General features: G+C 34.1%; 2 protein-coding genes and 1 long non-coding RNA gene across 3 annotated transcripts in view; all 3 read right to left on the bottom strand.

Annotated features, from left to right (window-relative positions):
• LOC102801759 (uncharacterized) overlaps positions 1-11,062 on the bottom strand; it is a 51,594-nt gene extending 40,532 nt beyond the window's left edge. Inside the window, exons 1-30 of the mRNA XM_085507581.1 lie at positions 11,053-11,062; positions 10,768-10,890; positions 10,542-10,664; positions 10,123-10,356; positions 9,881-10,003; positions 9,636-9,758; positions 9,396-9,518; positions 9,171-9,293; positions 8,921-9,043; positions 8,641-8,763; positions 8,396-8,518; positions 8,170-8,292; positions 7,834-7,956; positions 7,514-7,636; positions 7,149-7,376; positions 6,839-6,961; positions 6,396-6,518; positions 6,160-6,282; positions 5,928-6,050; positions 5,521-5,643; positions 5,100-5,222; positions 4,768-4,890; positions 4,417-4,539; positions 4,013-4,135; positions 3,773-3,895; positions 3,537-3,659; positions 3,150-3,377; positions 2,687-2,809; positions 367-489; positions 111-233 (exon numbers count right to left, since the gene is read on the bottom strand). Of these exons, the coding sequence (XP_085363707.1) occupies positions 111-233; positions 367-489; positions 2,687-2,809; positions 3,150-3,377; positions 3,537-3,659; positions 3,773-3,895; positions 4,013-4,135; positions 4,417-4,539; positions 4,768-4,890; positions 5,100-5,222; positions 5,521-5,643; positions 5,928-6,050; positions 6,160-6,282; positions 6,396-6,518; positions 6,839-6,961; positions 7,149-7,376; positions 7,514-7,636; positions 7,834-7,956; positions 8,170-8,292; positions 8,396-8,518; positions 8,641-8,763; positions 8,921-9,043; positions 9,171-9,293; positions 9,396-9,518; positions 9,636-9,758; positions 9,881-10,003; positions 10,123-10,356; positions 10,542-10,664; positions 10,768-10,890; positions 11,053-11,062 (3,898 nt within the window). The remainder of the gene's footprint in view (positions 1-110; positions 234-366; positions 490-2,686; positions 2,810-3,149; positions 3,378-3,536; positions 3,660-3,772; positions 3,896-4,012; positions 4,136-4,416; positions 4,540-4,767; positions 4,891-5,099; positions 5,223-5,520; positions 5,644-5,927; positions 6,051-6,159; positions 6,283-6,395; positions 6,519-6,838; positions 6,962-7,148; positions 7,377-7,513; positions 7,637-7,833; positions 7,957-8,169; positions 8,293-8,395; positions 8,519-8,640; positions 8,764-8,920; positions 9,044-9,170; positions 9,294-9,395; positions 9,519-9,635; positions 9,759-9,880; positions 10,004-10,122; positions 10,357-10,541; positions 10,665-10,767; positions 10,891-11,052) is intronic.
• Positions 11,063-11,416: 354 nt separating this feature from the next.
• Positions 11,417-12,602, bottom strand: LOC146734651 (uncharacterized). Its single transcript, XR_014931629.1, has 3 exons — positions 12,463-12,602; positions 12,144-12,266; positions 11,417-11,540 (listed from the first exon to the last, which is right to left on the bottom strand). It is a non-coding gene; the product is annotated as an uncharacterized LOC146734651 (long non-coding RNA).
• A 1,314-nt stretch (positions 12,603-13,916) lies between these two features.
• Positions 13,917-18,556, bottom strand: part of LOC146734650 (uncharacterized) — a 36,671-nt gene continuing 32,031 nt past the window's right edge. The window contains exons 12-19 of the mRNA XM_085508091.1: positions 17,092-17,214; positions 16,299-16,421; positions 16,021-16,143; positions 15,800-15,922; positions 15,506-15,628; positions 15,173-15,295; positions 14,862-14,981; positions 13,917-14,449 (exon numbers count right to left, since the gene is read on the bottom strand). Coding sequence (XP_085364217.1) covers positions 14,313-14,449; positions 14,862-14,981; positions 15,173-15,295; positions 15,506-15,628; positions 15,800-15,922; positions 16,021-16,143; positions 16,299-16,421; positions 17,092-17,214 — 995 coding nt within the window. The 3' untranslated portion in view covers positions 13,917-14,312. The remainder of the gene's footprint in view (positions 14,450-14,861; positions 14,982-15,172; positions 15,296-15,505; positions 15,629-15,799; positions 15,923-16,020; positions 16,144-16,298; positions 16,422-17,091; positions 17,215-18,556) is intronic.

The following is an 18,556-nucleotide window of genomic DNA, read 5'->3' as shown; positions in this document are numbered from 1 at the left end:
TTGGCGCTGTTATATATCAAAATAAACATATCTACATGAGATCACAAAATACATCGATAATGCTGAACAAAATACATTTACTCGAAGGATTACTAAAAATAATTACTCACCAGAACACGTTCTCGCATCAACATTTAGTGTATATCCATCATAACAATAACAGTTATACGATCCACCTGTATTTACACACATGTGCTCACAGCCTCCATTGAATTCATTGCATTCGTTAATATCTGTAGAGGGAAACAATAAATAATGATTATATTATAAAACCCATAAAAGTAATATTTAATAGCAATTTCTGTTCCAAACCTTGCGAGGTAATTATAAGGTTTTATCGTAGATAATCCGATAATGATATATTACCAGAGCTTGTAAATCCGTCGTTATTCAGCATATAACCAATATTAGATGAACAATCGAATGATCCATCAGTATTTTTGCATATTTGATCACACCCTCCATTGTTCGTTTTACACTCATCGACGTCTATAATTAGAAAGGACACAACTACAGGTTAATATATACTATATCTATAATATAATATCACTATATTTCGACCAACACACAAACGAAGAAATAAACAAGTCATTGTCAATGACACGTCCCCGTTCCGTTCATATTTGAGTGACATTCAAAGCAGATCATGACCGAAATGCACCTGCATATGTACAACACATTGTGCTAAATCTGAACAAAATCCATCCATTCATGACTGAGATGCGGTTCTGGAATTGTGAAAATACGTGATTTTGATGCATTTTCGGCCTTAAAATGGCCATCATTCCGCTATTGTTAAGCAGATCATGAAACAAATGCACATATCTATTTGTGACATGATGTACCATGTGTGTGTGAAGTTTGAACTTGATCAATCCAGACATGTCTTGGATACGGATCCAGAACTGAATTCTTTAACAAAATGGCCGCCAGTCGGCCATTTCGAACTTGATCCGAAAAAAAAATGACGTGCATCAAGGTCCTATTATGTTTAATGTATGTACCAAATTTGAACAAAATCCATCCATGCATAACTGAGATACGGGTCCGGAATGGTGAAAATGTGCGATTTCAATGCATTTTCGGCCTTAAAGCGGCCGCCATTTGGCTATCGTTAATGAGATCATGAAACAAATGCACATACATATTTGTGACACGATGTACCTTGTGTGTGTGAAGTTTGAACTCGATCAATCCAAGCATGTCTCGGATACGGATCCAGAACTGAATTCTTTAAAACAAAATGGCCGCCAGTCGGCTATTTCGAACTTGATCCGAAAAAAAAATGACGTGCATCAAGGTCCTATTATGTTTAATGTATGTACCAAATTTGAATGAAATCCGTCCATGCATAACTGAGATCCGGGTCCGGAATGGTGAAAATGTGCGATTTCAATGCATTTTCGGCCTTAAAGCGGCCGCCATTTGGCTATCGTTAATGAGATCATGAAACAAATGCACATACATATTTGTGACATGATGTACCTTGTGTGTGTGAAGTTTGAACTTGATCAATCCAGACATGTCTCGGATACGGATCCAGAACTGAATTCTTTAAAACAAAATGGCCGCCAGTCGGCTATTTCGAACTTGATCCGGAAAAAAAAAATGACGTGCATCAAGGTCCTATTATGTTTAATGTATGTACCAAATTTGAACAAAATCCGTCCATGCATAACTGAGATCCGGGTCCGGAATGGTGAAAATGTGCGATTTCAATGCATTTTCGGCCTTAAAGCGGCCGCCATTTGGCTATCGTTAATGAGATCATGAAACAAATGCACATACATATTTGTGACATGATGTACCTTGTGTGTGTGAAGTTTGAACTCGATCAATCCAAGCATGTCTCAGATACGGATCCAGAACTGAATTCTTTAAAACAAAATGGCCGCCAGTCGGCCATTTCGAACCCGATCCAAAAAAAATGACGTGCATCAAGGTCCTATTATGTTTAATGTATGTACCAAATTTGAACAAAATCCGTCCATGCATAACTGAGATCCAGGTCCGGAATGGTGAAAATGTGCGATTTCAATGCATTTTCGGCCTTAAAGCGGCCGCCATTTGCCTATCGTTAATGAGATCATGAAACAAATGCACATACATATTTGTGACATGATGTACCTTGTGTGTGTGAAGTTTGAACTCGATCAATCCAAGCATGTCTCAGATACGGATCCAGAACTGAATTCTTTAAAACAAAATGGCCGCCAGTCGGCCATTTCGAACCCGATCCAAAAAAAAATGACGTGCATCAAGGTCCTATTATGTTTAATGTATGTACCAAATTTGAACAAAATCCGTCCATGCATAACTGAGATCCGGGTCCGGAATGGTGAAAATGTGCGATTTTGATGCATTTTCGGCCTTAAAATGGCCGCTATTCGGCTATCGTTAATCGGATCATGAAAAAAATGCATGTGCATATGTCCCATATAATGTGTGATGTATGAGTGAAGTTTGAACTTAATCGGTCCATGCATGTTCGAGATACAGGTGATCACGGACGCACGGACGGACGCACACAGGGCAAAACATAAGTCCCCGTTTTCGGACTGCGTCCGAACGGGGACTAATTAACTAAACAAAATACACCCAGACATTACTCGTGTTACATATGTAAAAAAAATCAGCAACGTTAATTCAGCGTATAATATATATTATGTTACACCTAGATATTTACCTGAACAAGTTCTTTCATTCGTATCCATGATATAACCATAACCGCACGTACAATGAAAAGAGCCATGGGTATTAACACATGTGTGATCACATCCGCCGTTATCGTCTTGACACTCGTCAATGTCTGTATATAATAAGCAAGCAATGCGTAAGGAAACACTTGAATATTACTGAGAACACGTGTCTATCAATATTACATATACGTGTATCAGTGGATGCTCTTCGAGTAGATAACATATCTTTGCGAAATATATAGAATTTTTTTTTCAGAGAAACAACAAAATTAATTTAACGTGACACAAATACTAATCACCGCCTCAGAGTATTTTTTTCCTAAATTTGTATTTCTTCAAAATATATAACCAGAATGAATGAATAAACGAAGCAGACCTCTGCCCAGTTCTTAGATGGGAAATAGTGTTACTTGTTAACATTTGGGGATGCTTCTTTATGCAATAACGTACCTGAGTGAGGTATTCCTGACACATGACCGGAAGCTGGTTTGGAATGCAGGTTTCCCCTCTTAAGGTGACAAGCACGACTGCGTTCGACCCAGGTCCAAATAGTACATCCGGGTGTTTCTGTACACTGAACACAACAATCTTCTGGCGAGCGGTGTACACTGTTCAGGATGACGTTCTTTGCTTTATGGACAGGATAGTTAACATCTTGATGCATTACGCACCCTAAATCTGCATATTATAAAAACGTACTTAATAATTTAAGTCTGAAGTTTAGTAATATGGAAAATAACATCTGAATATATTATATGTTATGTTATATATATTGTACACTAACATGGTGTTGTTCTACTCAATATAATTAATTTTCATTATTTCATTCATACTCACCGGAACATGTTGTACTATCCGCATTCAAAACAAAACCTCGATTACATGAACACTCGTATGATCCATCTGTATTGTCGCAGTTATGTTCGCAGCCGCCGTTATAGAGATCACATTCGTTGTTATCTGATAGGTTGAACGAATTACAAGTCAATTCAATGACGACCATCCATACAACACAGTAATGCCGAACTATTAATTAATACAATCGCTACGAATACACATTTAAAGATCCTAACCGTTACATGAGGCTCTATCATTGTCAAGATTATAGCCATTTCTACACCCACATTCAAATGAACCATCCATATTCAGACAGTCGTGATTACACCCACCATTATTAGTCTCACATTCGTTGACATCTATAATATAATACCATTTATAAGATATTAATTTCTCATAAACTTACATATTTAAATACATACAATTCTCAAGTTCAAGTTGTATTAAATATACTCAGATATATATACAACACGTACCTGAACAAGTCTTTCCATTCTGGGTGAGTAAATAACCAGTGTTACAGTAACATGTGAACGAACCTTTAGAGTTTGTACATTTGTGTTCACAGCCACCATTGTTTTCGTCACATTCGTTTATATCTTGATTGATACAAATGCAAAAAAAATGATATTAATTCTATGTTTCCACATTTGTTGGAATAATGTACTACCTCGTTTCAGCATTTATATCACCATATTTATTGTCTTTCGGCGCCTTATTTTTATTTCGGTAAGGAGGACAGCAGAAATATCACCACAACTTATTCATGTTTAGTGTATGAACATAATAACAACACTGAGTATATATCAACTATATTCTCATTTTATTTCTTATTATCGACTACATTCCTCGAGCAGTAGCGTTAGATATCAATACTTACCGGTACATGACATCTCATCCGCCATCAAAATATATCCATCATAACAGTAACAACGATAGGAGCCTTCCGAGTTTGTACAGCCGTGTTCACACCCACCATTATTTATAGCACACTCGTTTGAATCTAAATTTTTGTAAAACAAGTTCATTTAGAGTTTAGGTTACAAGCATAGACGACACATCGTTTTCAAGTAGTATTTATTGAAACGAGAAGTTGATTCTTCATCAAATGTTTTATTCTGTTCATCAAATTGTTTGAACAAATTAATATATTTATTACCAAGCAGCTAAGCAGTAGTACAAATTATTTTTCATAACATTGTTTATATTGTTTTCATAGAAGGTAACTAACCTGTGCAACTCATATTATTTTCAGTAATTGTGTAACCCGTACGGCAGGAGCAAGTAAACGAACCATCTACGTTATGACATGTGTGGTCACATTCTCCATTATTGTTCTCACATTCATTTACATCTTGAATAAAAAAAAAGTAAATTATAAAAGCTACCATGTCCTCGTCCAATGCGCATTATAGTTATGGTATAGTATATAAAGTATATAGTATAGTAAATAATAATAATGATAGGGTTAAATTTGTGTGTGTAGACGAAATGATATTTGAATATCGAAGGAAACGTAAGATGTATAACGAGAGGTTTGTTCTTTGAATGTTTAATACGTACCAAAGCACGATATTTCATCTTCTCGTAGATTATATCCAGTATCACATGAACAATGATATGTCCCTTCTGTGTTTGTACAGATGTGTTCACATCCACCATTATAGTTTGCACATTCGTTTACATCTTATTTAAGCAAAATATTAAAAATAGTTAAAAATAGTTATTAAAAATTATCCATTCAGTCAATTAAATAAAAAATAAGCAAATGAAACACATTACATACAAACAGAACTGTATTCACATTTAACATATATGGCTTCTAAATGCTTTCAAATGTTTCAAAAGTACAAACACTCTATAATCATAGAATGCTTTTAAGGTGTAGAAAACTGTACTGTCGTATGATATACACCACAGGGAATAATTGTATAAATGGACTGCAATGCAATGTATGTACACTGAGTTGACGAGTTACACGTACCAACACATGATTTTGCATCCGAGTTTAGTTGATAACCAAGATAGCAATGACATTCAAAAGATCCAAGTGTATTTTTGCAGCAGTGTTGGCAATCACCATTGTCATTTACACATTCATCGACATCTGATAAAACGAAAGTGATATAAAACCAATATTATATACTAGTATATCTTGTGTTACGGTGCACAATAAATAAACACATTTACATGTTATTTAAAATCACCAATCCTTTCTATGTTAATAGGTTTATACTGCGATAGGTTTTAGTTAAACAAGGCTATAGTCTGTGGTAATTTTTCAATTATAAAGCATGCTCTTAAAGTTGACTGTACATATTATACATAGGTGAAATTGACTACAACTAGTGATGAATGTATTAGACACACACAATGACAATAATAACTCACCAGAACACAGTTCGCCATCAGCGTCCAAAGTGTATCCACCGTTACAGGAACAATAATAAGACCCATCTGTATTAATACACAACTGTTCACATCCGCCGATGTTAAGCCAACATTCATTTACATCTGACCGGAGAAAATATTATATGTTTTATATACAGCTGACATAAACGACAATCGACGGGTATTAATATTACACTAAAATCGAAATCGCAGTGTCATGTAATTAACTTACCTGAACATGTGTGTCCATTACTATGTAAAGCATAGCCCGGATAACAAGAACAGATATAAGACCCATCTATGTTTGCACAATTATGATCACATCCACCATTAAACTCACCACATTCATTAATATCTAAATGATAATGTAATTACAGTGAACTAAACATCAAAGTAACGCTGTCAAAAATCATCTTGTCACGTAGTCTTATAATCAAATGAAATACTCTTACATCTCATAATACGTACCGGAGCATGTTTTTCTGTCAACGTTTAATATATAACCTAATTCACACAAGCATGTGTACGATCCAGGGCTGTTTTGACAAATCATATCACAGTCCCCATTTCGTTCTGTACATTCATCGTAGTCTACAGAAAACACAAGTAAATAAGATTCATTTTAAAAAATGATATTTTGCATGATTGTTAAATATTATAAAGCTGCCACCTATGGAACGGACCAAATACCTGGCGTATTCTGCGAAATTGTATCTCGTTAAATTCAAATTTGTTTGTCTCTATACATGACACTATTTATAAATACAATTATAAATTCGCATTGAAATAGGAAACGTTATATGGTGTTCAAGTAGGAAGCAATTTAGTGTAAACATGATAGAAACAAGCGAAACAGAAATTTAAACCGCCATCATCTACACTTGTTTATATAAAATATTTACAACACCTACCTAAGCATGTTCGTAAATCAGAGTCCAGTACGTAACCAGTGTCACAGATACAGTGATAAGTTCCGTGTGTATTAACACATGTATGACTACATCTACCATTATTGACATTACATTCGTTTATATCTACAAAACAATGGATTACATCATTAGCTAAAAACTGATTAATTTATTATCCGACTAACTGTATGTTGGTACACTCGAACATAATAATTATCGATTAATTCATTAATTTATGAAGATCAACGCTTGATCTCCGTCACTGGTGAGAATTGCAGTGCAAATAAATACATTTTTGCATAAATTACCATACCTGAATATGGAATTCCAGAAACGTGGCCGTGATGATATTTTCGTTGTAAATTTCCCTTCTTAAGAAAACAGTGTTTGTTATGTTGATTCCAGGTCCAAATTGTACATCCTTGTGTGTCAGTACAGTAAATACAGCAGTCTTCCGGAGTATCACTGTTTCCAGTCAATATAATACTCTCCGCATTTTCGCCTGGATAGGCAATATCTTGTTCCATTAAACATCCCATATCTGAAATGTGATACTTATTATTGAGTATCGATGTGATACTTATTATTGAGATCAATATATTAACTACAGAGGCCGTGTTTGAAGAGAAACTTTGTTCGTATATGCATACATTCACTTTGGAGATAAATGTGACTTACCAATGCATGTAAAACCATCGACTGATAACACAAAACCAAGATCGCATGTGCATATAAAGGACCCGTACGTGTTTTGACAACTGTGTTCACAACCACCTTTATGATTATTACACTCATTAACGTCTAGCAAAAAACAAAATAATTATAAATTACCAATGGTTCGGAACAGAAATTCCGACATATACTGGTTATTTATTATCACACGTAAGTACATCCAGATAACAAAGTTAAATGTACGCACCAGCCTGGATTGAAATTATGTATATCGTCAAATAGCTTGATTTATTTCGGAAATATTTGTTGAGTAGACGAAATCTTACCATCACAAGAATGTCCATCGCTGTTTAGTATATATCCATTTCTACAATCACATTCGTATGAACCACGAGTATTGTTGCAGATATGATCACACTCTCCGTTATCAATGTCGCATTCATTGTTATCTACAGTAGAATAAATAAATAAATAATAAACAAATAAACAAACAAACAAACAAATAAATAAATAAATAAATAAATAAACAAACAAACAAACAAACAAACAAACAAACAAATGAATGAATAAATAAATAAATAAATAAATAAATAAATAAATAAATAAATAAATAAATAAATAAATACACGAACAAACAGACAAACAACACATTTGAAACCTACCAGAACATAATTTTCCATTGGTACTTGAGGTATAACCATCTTGGCAGCTACAGGTAAATGACCCATCAATATTTGTACATACGTGATCACATCTGCCGTTATTTTCACGACATTCGTTGTGATCTGTAACAGGAAAAATAATTCGAAAACATGTGTTCATTATCTAACAAGATGTACACACGTAGACTGACCTAAGTAGTTCTGTACTCAACAAGGTAATACTCACCATTGCATGTTTTGCCATCGCCAGACAATGAAAAACCACTATTACAGAAACATGAATGCGACCCATCTGTGTTTTCACATATGTGTTGACAACCGCCATTGTTGACATTACATTCGTTGTCATCTGAAAATGTATTCAAAAATCCCTTACAATCAATATTCAAACGGTAAAAAGCAAAGTGGTTATAAAATGTGTTACTCCCAGACATCGAATTATTAGATATCAATTTCCGTGGAAAATGTTACCTGAACATGTTTGACCATCGCTATTCAGTACGTAACCTCTGTGGCAGAGACATTCAAACGTTCCTGCTACGTTTTCACATACGTGTGCACATCCACCGTTATTTCCATCGCACTCGTTTATGTCTAGGAATAAGGAACAATATATTACTGAGTGACCAGAATTGTGGGTTATTTGGTTTTTAAATATGACATGTAATTAGCTGTGTGTAACTCGCAATCATTTCACATAGTCATAGTTCAGAACAGTCTTTTCCGATTATGGTAAGGGAAAACTTATTACCTGTACATGTTCGTTCATCGGAGTTTATCCTATATCCGGTATTGCACGAACATATGAAAGATCCATGAGTGTTATCACACGTATGTTCACATGCCCCATTATATGAGTTGCATTCATTTATATCTAAATGTAAAAACAAAACACAGATTATGTATACATGAGAATAAGAGCTGACTTAACACAAAATGTACGAACAAAATATATACTAAAGTGGTTTGTATTTATGTGTACGACAACAAAAGCAGGTTACCTATACAAGTGTATCCATCGCGGCCCAGTGCATATCCATCAAAACAGGAGCAGACAAACGAACCAAGTACGTTTAAACATACTTGTTGGCATAAATGTGTATCTTCCTCGCATTCGTTACTATCTGGAGAAAAAAACAATAGTATGTATTGAATGCATGTTTGTCGAGCATTTAGCGATGCATACCAGAGTGTAATATAACAGACTAAATCAACTGCTTACTTACCTGAACAAGATTTACCATCTTCATTCAAAATATACCCACTTACACAATCACATCTGTATGAATCATCTATATTGATACAATATTGTTCACAGCCACCATTCCAGTTTTCACATTCGTTCATATCTTAAAGAGAAACAAGAGTGTTTTATAAAATAATAACATATTCATATAGCGCAGCAAGAAAGCAGGACATTTTTTTCTTCTGGAATATACAACACAATACCTTCATCATATACTTACCATAACACATACGATCGTTTATATTCAGCATATATCCAGTTTCACAGGAACATGTAAATGAGCCGACTGTATTATCGCATATTTGCCCGCACCCTCCATTATTGTCATTGCACTCGTCAACATCTGTCAACGTATTTTAAAAAAAAATGTTCATAGTAAACAATCCTACTTAATTCATAGTCAAAATCTGTGACATGTTTGATACTTCTACCTTTTTATTTGGATGATACATTATACGTACATACCAAAGCAAGACCTTGTATCTTGTGTCAAAATATAACCAGTATTACATAAGCAATGATAAGATCCATGGGTATTAACGCATTCATGTTCGCATCCACCATTATCGTTTTCACATTCATCAGTATCTGAGATGGAAAGAAATATACTTAGACTGAATATAAGTATAATGAAGGGGAAGGGGTGTTCTTTCACCGTCATTGATAAATGTTAATAAACATAGAAATGTAGAGTACACTCGTCCTACCTGCAAATGATATTCCTGAGACATATCCATAACTGTATAATGAGTTTAGCACTCCTTTCTTAAGGTCACATCTATTGTCATGTTCAGCCCATGTCCAGATTGTACACCCAGGGGTTTCTGTACAATCATAACAACATTCTTCTGGCGTTGACTTTTTATTGAGTTTTCCATCCTTGATGATATCTTTTTGTCTGGAGTCATATAAAATATCTAGTTCCATATTGCATCCCATGTCTGTGCGATACAAACAATTATCATTATGTTGGGAATGCATGAAAATTAATTTCTAATCACTGTTATTTTGTTACTATAAATTAAAAGAAACGATACACAAAATTCCACAGGTAAAACTATACCGAAATTGTTACTATGTGGCCATCAACACATTTGTCGAGTTTGATTGTTATCTTGTTACTTACAATCACAGCTTTTGTCATCTCTTGCTAACAAGAAACCAGTAGCACACCAACAGTGATACGACCCACGTGTATTTTCACAGCTATGTTCACAACCACCATTCATATCATCACATTCATTGATGTCTGTTAAATACACAATCGGAAATTATATATTCTCAGCTTCGAGGATCAGTTTCTTATGTACAACGGATTTATTTATAACAATATATTTACAATATGGTCTCACCATTGCATGAATGTCCATCTCCATCAATTATATAACCATGTCTACACTCACATCTGAATGACCCTTTAATGTTAAGGCAGTCATGGTCACAGTCTCCGTTGTTATCAGTACACTCGTCGTTGTCTATAGCATAACACAACAAAACACAACTTAATAAACATCACGTAATTTCAGTTTTGTTTTTGTGTTAGTTTAAAACTGCAGCCAAATCGTGAAAATTTACCTGAGCATGTTTTGCTATCCAAATTCAGTGTATAGCCAGGTTGACAAAAGCATGTCACAAACAATCCCGCATTTTTACACAAATGTTCACATCCTCCGTTATATTCGCCACAATCATTTTGATCTGAAATGCAAACGTAGAAAAAAAATGTATAATACGACATCAAATCATATATACTGAAAATAATTTTTTGGAAATTGTTCAACACAAACAAATGAGTATCAAGATAAAATAAAATAAAATGCACTTACTTGTCAATCGAAATACGCTATAAGAAATAAGGGAATTCCCTGTAAACAGTACAAAATACAAAATTAAAACAAAATCTATGTTTATTTTTACACTTTGCCTTAACATATCAAAGATGGATGACTGTTGTTGACCATGTAGCTTATTGCAACCTGCATATATCTGTACAAATACTCACCAGAACACGTGTGCCCATCTTCATTAATTACATAGCCAGGATTACACGAACAAATATATGACCCAATCGTATTTTCACATCGATGTTCACATCCACCATTATGAATACCACACTCATTGATATCTACAACAATTGCACAAATCAATTACCATGATAATTAATACACTGTCATTTAAATATAACTGTTTGCATAACAATACCTCAATTAAGGGTGTGAACATTTTCTTAAAATACTTTATGTTTTGTTAATTGATGCCAACCAAACAAGTAGTAATAAATTTTCATGTCATCAATCGCATCTTAAAATAACAAGCTTCACAAATTTAATAATGTTATTTTGCACAAGTATATGGAATTAATGTTTCTTACAATGTGAATTACTGTAATGTAAGCCAAATATCTACGTATCGGCGAAAAACACATTTCCAAGGACTGGTGGTTATCATTAGGGAAGCGAAATAACAAGCACTAGGCAAGACTGGTTAACATTTCCATTTTGATAGTAATTACAGACATTCTCAAATTGAACTATATGCTTAATACGTGGAATGGAATTGCCCACAAATTATAATAATTTAGTTTAGTATATTCAATAATGCATAATAATGAATATAATAGGTTACTGGCAAACACACATCGGGTTTTTCAAAAAATCATTGTTAACCAATTGCACCGTTCCAGCAATGGTATTCTCGTCAAACTGAAAAGTATTATAAGGCCAATTACCATTGCAGCTTTCACCATCGTCTCCGATTACATAACCAGTGAAACAGAAGCAAATAAACGAGCCAATGATGTTCTCACATATTTGGTCACAACCACCGTTTCTGAAACGGCATTCGTCATAGTCTGTGAAAAAATTAAATAACTATTTTTGACACAATACAATGTGGAGAAAATGTTTATAATCAAGGAATTCCCAAATAAGCTATGTTAATCATTTTTTTAAAATGTATTGTAATCTGAATAAGAGCGTAATCTTTATATCCAGATAAACGAAACTGCGATTATACTTGTATACCGTATATTCCACGACAAAACTTACCAATGCACGAAGTACCATGGCGATCTTGAACATAACCGCTTTCACAGCCACAAGTAAATGAACCCGCAGTATTGTGGCAGTAATGGGGACATCCTCCGTTTCCGTCGGCGCATTCGTTTATATCTGAAAACAAACCCAACTCAGTAAACACACGGCAGAATAACATATGCATTTTGTACTAATACGTTGCCAGAAAAAAATGAAATCAATATATATTGACTCACCGGAACAGGCACGTTCATCTGCACTTAGCGTATACCCTTTGCGACAGGTACATACAAAAGTACCTTCAGTGTTGGTACACGCATGCGCACAACCACCATTATGCTGCTCACATTCGTTTTTATCTGTAAATGAAATAAAACGAACTGTGATTCGACCACACCTTAATTACTAAACCATAATTGATAAATGGTAAAAGAATAAAACAAATACCTAAGCATGATTTGCCATCGTCATTGAGTGCATGTCCTGCGTTGCAGAAACATGCAAAGGAGCCGATTGTATTCTTGCATCTGTGTTGACATCCATGTGCAGTGTTGATACATTCGTCCACATCTAGGTGAAATAAAGACACCAGGCTCGGGTTAGTGACCGAAATATAATCGGGCTCCATGAAAACTTTTGCATATCCTGTTTAGGCAATTCGCCTTTTGCTTATATAATCAGTACCTCACTTGCTCGCATTTTGAATATTTACAAATACTGTATATTATAATTATGTAATGTAATCCGAGGCAATATATACAGAATGGTTTTGAGACAACAGACAATTATGAAGCTCATAAAATCTCATTCATAGAGACTATACCGATTATAGGAAGAAGGCGCATTTCATAATAGACGGAACATGCTAGCAAGGCAAGAAAACAGATTAGTTCGTATTTCTTTTTCAATTTATTTGATAAGTTGTTATTTTACAAAATGATATTTGCAGATATACTGTATGTGCTACGCTATTCTGCAAGCGAGATTTCGGTTTATAGGGAACATGAATCCAATTGGTGTCTCTAGTTCACATTATGATTATTGCCAGCAACGTCGATATACCAAGATAAATTAAAGGTAACCCTGCTGAAAAAAGAAACACACTATTATGCAACGAACCAGGAAACTTTTCCTCAAAAAATAAAACAGGCAAGTTTCCAAGTATCATACTTTTTTATAACAAAATTTTGTTAGAGATAAATTGTGTAAACATGTCTTACCTGTAGATATTCCGAGGGAACAGATGGCGACGTTTAAGACAAAATAAAACAGAACGCGTGACGTGAGACTGTAAAATGTTTCTGTTGCCAAATAGAAACATTGTTGGATGAAATGTGTATACACATTTACGCAGTTATTACCTTTAAATGTCTAACAGTCTTCTTATTTCCTCTGAGTGACAACTGTTCCAAAAATTGGCAGCATGAAATTAATTCTAAGAAGATGTAATTTTAAATTCTTCTTTTTTTAATTTTCTTTTTACCTTTTACCCATGGAAATGGTAGATGATTTACCATTCCGTGCAAGATCTTCCGAGAGATTGTTATTCTATAAATCTTAGTGGTTATTATTAGTATACAGAATGAAATGCATCAAATGCATCATGCATCAAATTGAGAACATCCACTTGTATTGGTAAGCAAATTGGAAAGAAATATAATAGTTATAGTTAGATATGCATTAGTTACATAATTATGAACTTTTGTGGAAATGCACCTGTGATAACACTCATCACACGTGTGGATTAGTTCATAAATATTCATAATCGATAAATAATTGACACAACGTTGGCAACTATAATACTGAAACCAGTTATCAAAATGTCAAGTTGGGACTGGGCTGTTCAATTACGGTATCACAGATTATCTTTTCTTACCAATGCAGGACTCCAGATCGTGACTAAGTATGAAACCGGGTGGACATCCACATACGAAAGATCCGTATGTATTTACACAGCTATGCTCACAGCCTGCATTGTCTACAGCACATTCGTCGATATCTGCATATACAGAGAAACACACAGAGATTCAACAATAAGGCAGTTCGTAGATTTGATGAGCCATTTAAACAGTAATAACATTTATAAAAAAAAAGTAATGTGCCTTCTAGAATCAAATAATAAACAACATCATTATATATTTTGAAAAACAACATAAATGAAGCTGATAAACCCACATTGGTGTTTACATTCCGCCATTTCACAAATAGTATATTCACATATCTAACTCGTGCTTATTCTGGTATTATTTGAAATAGCAAAGTGTGAAATACAAGCATGCCGCTCTTTGGAGAAAATTATTTTCAATATGTAGAAGATAACATAACTAAGACGCGAATTCTATAATCAAAATTTAAGTTGTGTTAGCTTGATTGGTCAATTTAGATTCTTATCACAATAAATGATGACGTACCAATGCACTCTTCTTCCTCGGACATTACAAATCCTTCTGCACATCCACATGCAAAAGACCCATCTGTATTCTGACAAGTATGAGGACAACCTCCGTTATCAACGAGACACTCGTTAATATCTATATTAAAACAAAAAAACATACTAATAAATATATAAACATGTATAGGATTTTAGAAGTCAAATTATACATTCTTGGATTATATATAATGCACTTTTTGTGGAAAATTGTAAATACAGAAAAATCTCATTAAACTACATAAATATTATCTTGTAGTATTCTTGACATAAAACCTAAGTTGAGTTACCCACCAGTGCATGAGTGACCATCATCATTCAGTTCATATCCCTCAATACACGCACATTCGTACGACCCCACTGTGTTTATACACAATTCTTCACAACCACCATTTTCCTCATCGCACTCGTTTACGTCTTAAAATAAAATTAGACCAGTGTTAGCTGAGATCTCAATTCTACATGTTTCTAGTTGTATAACGTATCATATAGTTTACTCGCATAATATTGACATTGCACGTTGTGGGTAAATATATCAGTACTGTATACGGTGATTGTGCAATTTTATGGCAGTAATCAATAAGGTAATCCAAATTGTAAATGAAGTGATTAGCTAATCACACTTACCAGAACATGTTGCACCATCGTCATTCAACACAAACCCTTCTTCACAATCACAATTATATGATCCAACTGTATTTACGCATATTTGCTGACATCCACCATTGTCATCCAAACATTCATTGACATCTAAAATAATATAATAGTACTATTATTTCCTGGAATGTAACATTTGATGGAACATACTTATTCAGTATCCAATAATCAATTACAAGGTTGTAAATATATTACTATGATAAATACTTGCCGTAAAATATGTACAAATGCAATACCACAATTAGAAATTATGTTATAACTCACCGACGCACGTGTTTTGGTCATCGATCAAAATATATCCATCTGGACATCCACAAACAAATGTACCAACGGTGTTTTCACAATGATGTGAACATCCTCCATTGTTTTCCAAGCATTCATCAACATCTATTGATAAACCATTATATAATCGTTAACAATAGATAAAAAAACATCATCGTAGAGTATAGTTTCGAGTAACCCAGGAAAAGCAAACTTATGTATACCTGAACAGGTGTATCCATTCGGATCCAATGTATATCCAGGATAGCACGAACATGTGAACGACCCATCGGTATTGTGACAGATTTGTTCACAATTGTCAGTACCAAGTGCACACTCGTCAATATCTGCAATGAGAGTCATATGTATTATAGCAACATTAAATACGTGAACTGTCTTGCCTGGTTCAATGAACTGTCATGGTCATGTTGTGGTCATCACAGCCGATATTCAGATCGTTGCTACAGAATGTTTGTAAGATGTAACAGTAAGATGGACGTACCAACGCATGTTCTTCCGTCTGGACCAATTTCATACCCTTCATCGCATGAACAGATGAACGATCCAACAGTGTTTTCACAGTAATGACTACATCCTCCATTGTCATGTTCACACTCATCTACATCTGTGAGAGATTTATATATGTTTGTATATTAGATTAGATTACCACGTCACTCAATACAATTTAGTGGCATTCCGATACATATGTCAATGCATTGACAATGTAATAACGTATTGTAAAACAAGTCTCAATTATACGTGTGTAAGTACATGATTATTATTTAACATATTATTACATTTAATTTTCTTAAGCATATTCAAATTAATCATCAGTTTGGCCATTCAGATATGTTTATTTCATTAAAATGAGCAAAATTAGCTAATTTTGACCGTTACCTGCGGGTGATAAAAGTTATGTCCATTTGATTAAATAGGTTGGCGAGCGGTATGGCGTTATAATAGACAAAACAGTATGTGGGCTTCTAAAAACTCGAAAATAATTAAGCATTTAGACATTCCCATGATTAATAATGTACTATACACATTTAATAATGGCCAATTTTGATCAGATAATGGAATGCCAACGCCATATGTCACAAATGTCACTCTGAAAGATCAGCATTTCGACAATCAACCATAAAATTGAGAAATTCAAGTTCAAATTTGAATCATTTGGTTTTTGTGTCAGACGTACGATCACGCATTTTGCTCAATTTCTCAGTGACTGAAAAATAAATATAAAAAATAAAAATAAAGCTATATGTTCGCGAATACAATGCATATTCAGAACTTACCAACACATAATTGAGTTTCATGGTCCATCAAATATCCCGGATAACACGAGCATATTACATGTTCGTCCACGTGCAAACACACTTGTTCACAACCGCCATTGTCAGTTTCACACAAATCATCCTCTGTTAAAATGAAAACAAAATATTGTGTATGGTCAAAAGATGTGTAAGGCTCTAGCTATGTGAGTCATTTTGTACTATGTGGTACACTTTAAAAACTGTAATAGGTAAAGAAGTGGGGTGTGGACACTCTAGATTGGTTTTATGTGGTGGCTGTTGTTTTGCACGAGATAATGTACTATCAATGTTGAAAAAGAAACTCGGACAAACCTATCCGTTAATATAAATTGAATAGGAATTTAATATATAGACATAACATAACAACAGTTCATGAGATCAATTTTACTACGTTGATTACAATCACCATTTTAGAAAATCAGTGGTTTTTAACACGTGCAATATTTGGTAGATGTGATAACAATGGTAATCATCTATAATGCATTCAGGGAATATCTGAGGCAGTGTTATCTAAACCAGTATCAACGTTTGAAATGTTGGTTTAGCGAAATGTTGCTGTTGTCGTTCTGTTTGGGCATGTGTAATATTTGGTTGATGTAATGGAAGTAGTAATCTGTGTTAGATATTATATATTTATCTAATCTCGTGTATTGTTCATGTGAGTGTTAAGACAGAATCAATCATTGCAATAACAGATTAGAGAAATGTTTTAAGTAATGTAGTTAGTTTGGGCCTGTGGTATATTTAGTCGGTGTTATCGCAGTGGTAATGTATATCATCCATTATGTATTCATGTAATCATTAGATTACTGTTACGCTGTTATACTGGATTGGTGAAATGTTTGTGTTTTTCTAGGCCGTTTGAACCCGTACACTAATGTCAACAATTATAATGGTGAACGGTTTCTAATATTGCAGTTAATTCAGGCATGTCTAATTTTAGGCCGGTGTGATGACAGGGGAAATGTTTTTTTCATCTATGTTATATTCAAGTAATCTCAGTGTTAGGTTTATACTAACCAATGTCAACCATTATCATGTTGGAATGGTGAAATGTTTCTGTTATTGTAGTTTGTTTGAACATGTGTAATATTTGGCCGCTGTGATGGAAGAGGAAATGTTTGTCATCCATGTATATTCAAGTAATATCTGTGCTACATTTATACTAACCAATCTCAAACATTATAATGTTGGAATGGTGAAATGTTTCTGTTATTGTAGTTAGTTTGTGCATGTGTAATATTAGACCGGTGTGATGGCAGAGGAAATGTTTTCCATCTATGTTATATTCAAGTAATATCTGTGCTAGATTTATATTAACCAATGTCAATCATTATAATGTTGGAATGGTGAAATGTTTTTATTATTTTAGTTGGCTTGGACATGTATAATTCTTGGGCGGTGTTATGGAAATGTTTGCCATCCATGTTATAATCAAGTAGTATCT

This window comes from Saccoglossus kowalevskii, chromosome 14, assembly GCF_978046115.1.
Source record: "Saccoglossus kowalevskii chromosome 14, keSacKowa6.1, whole genome shotgun sequence".
NCBI lineage: Eukaryota > Metazoa > Hemichordata > Enteropneusta > Harrimaniidae > Saccoglossus > Saccoglossus kowalevskii.
The sequence above is the reverse complement of the archived record's forward strand: the minus strand, read 5'-3'. Positions and strand labels throughout refer to the sequence as shown.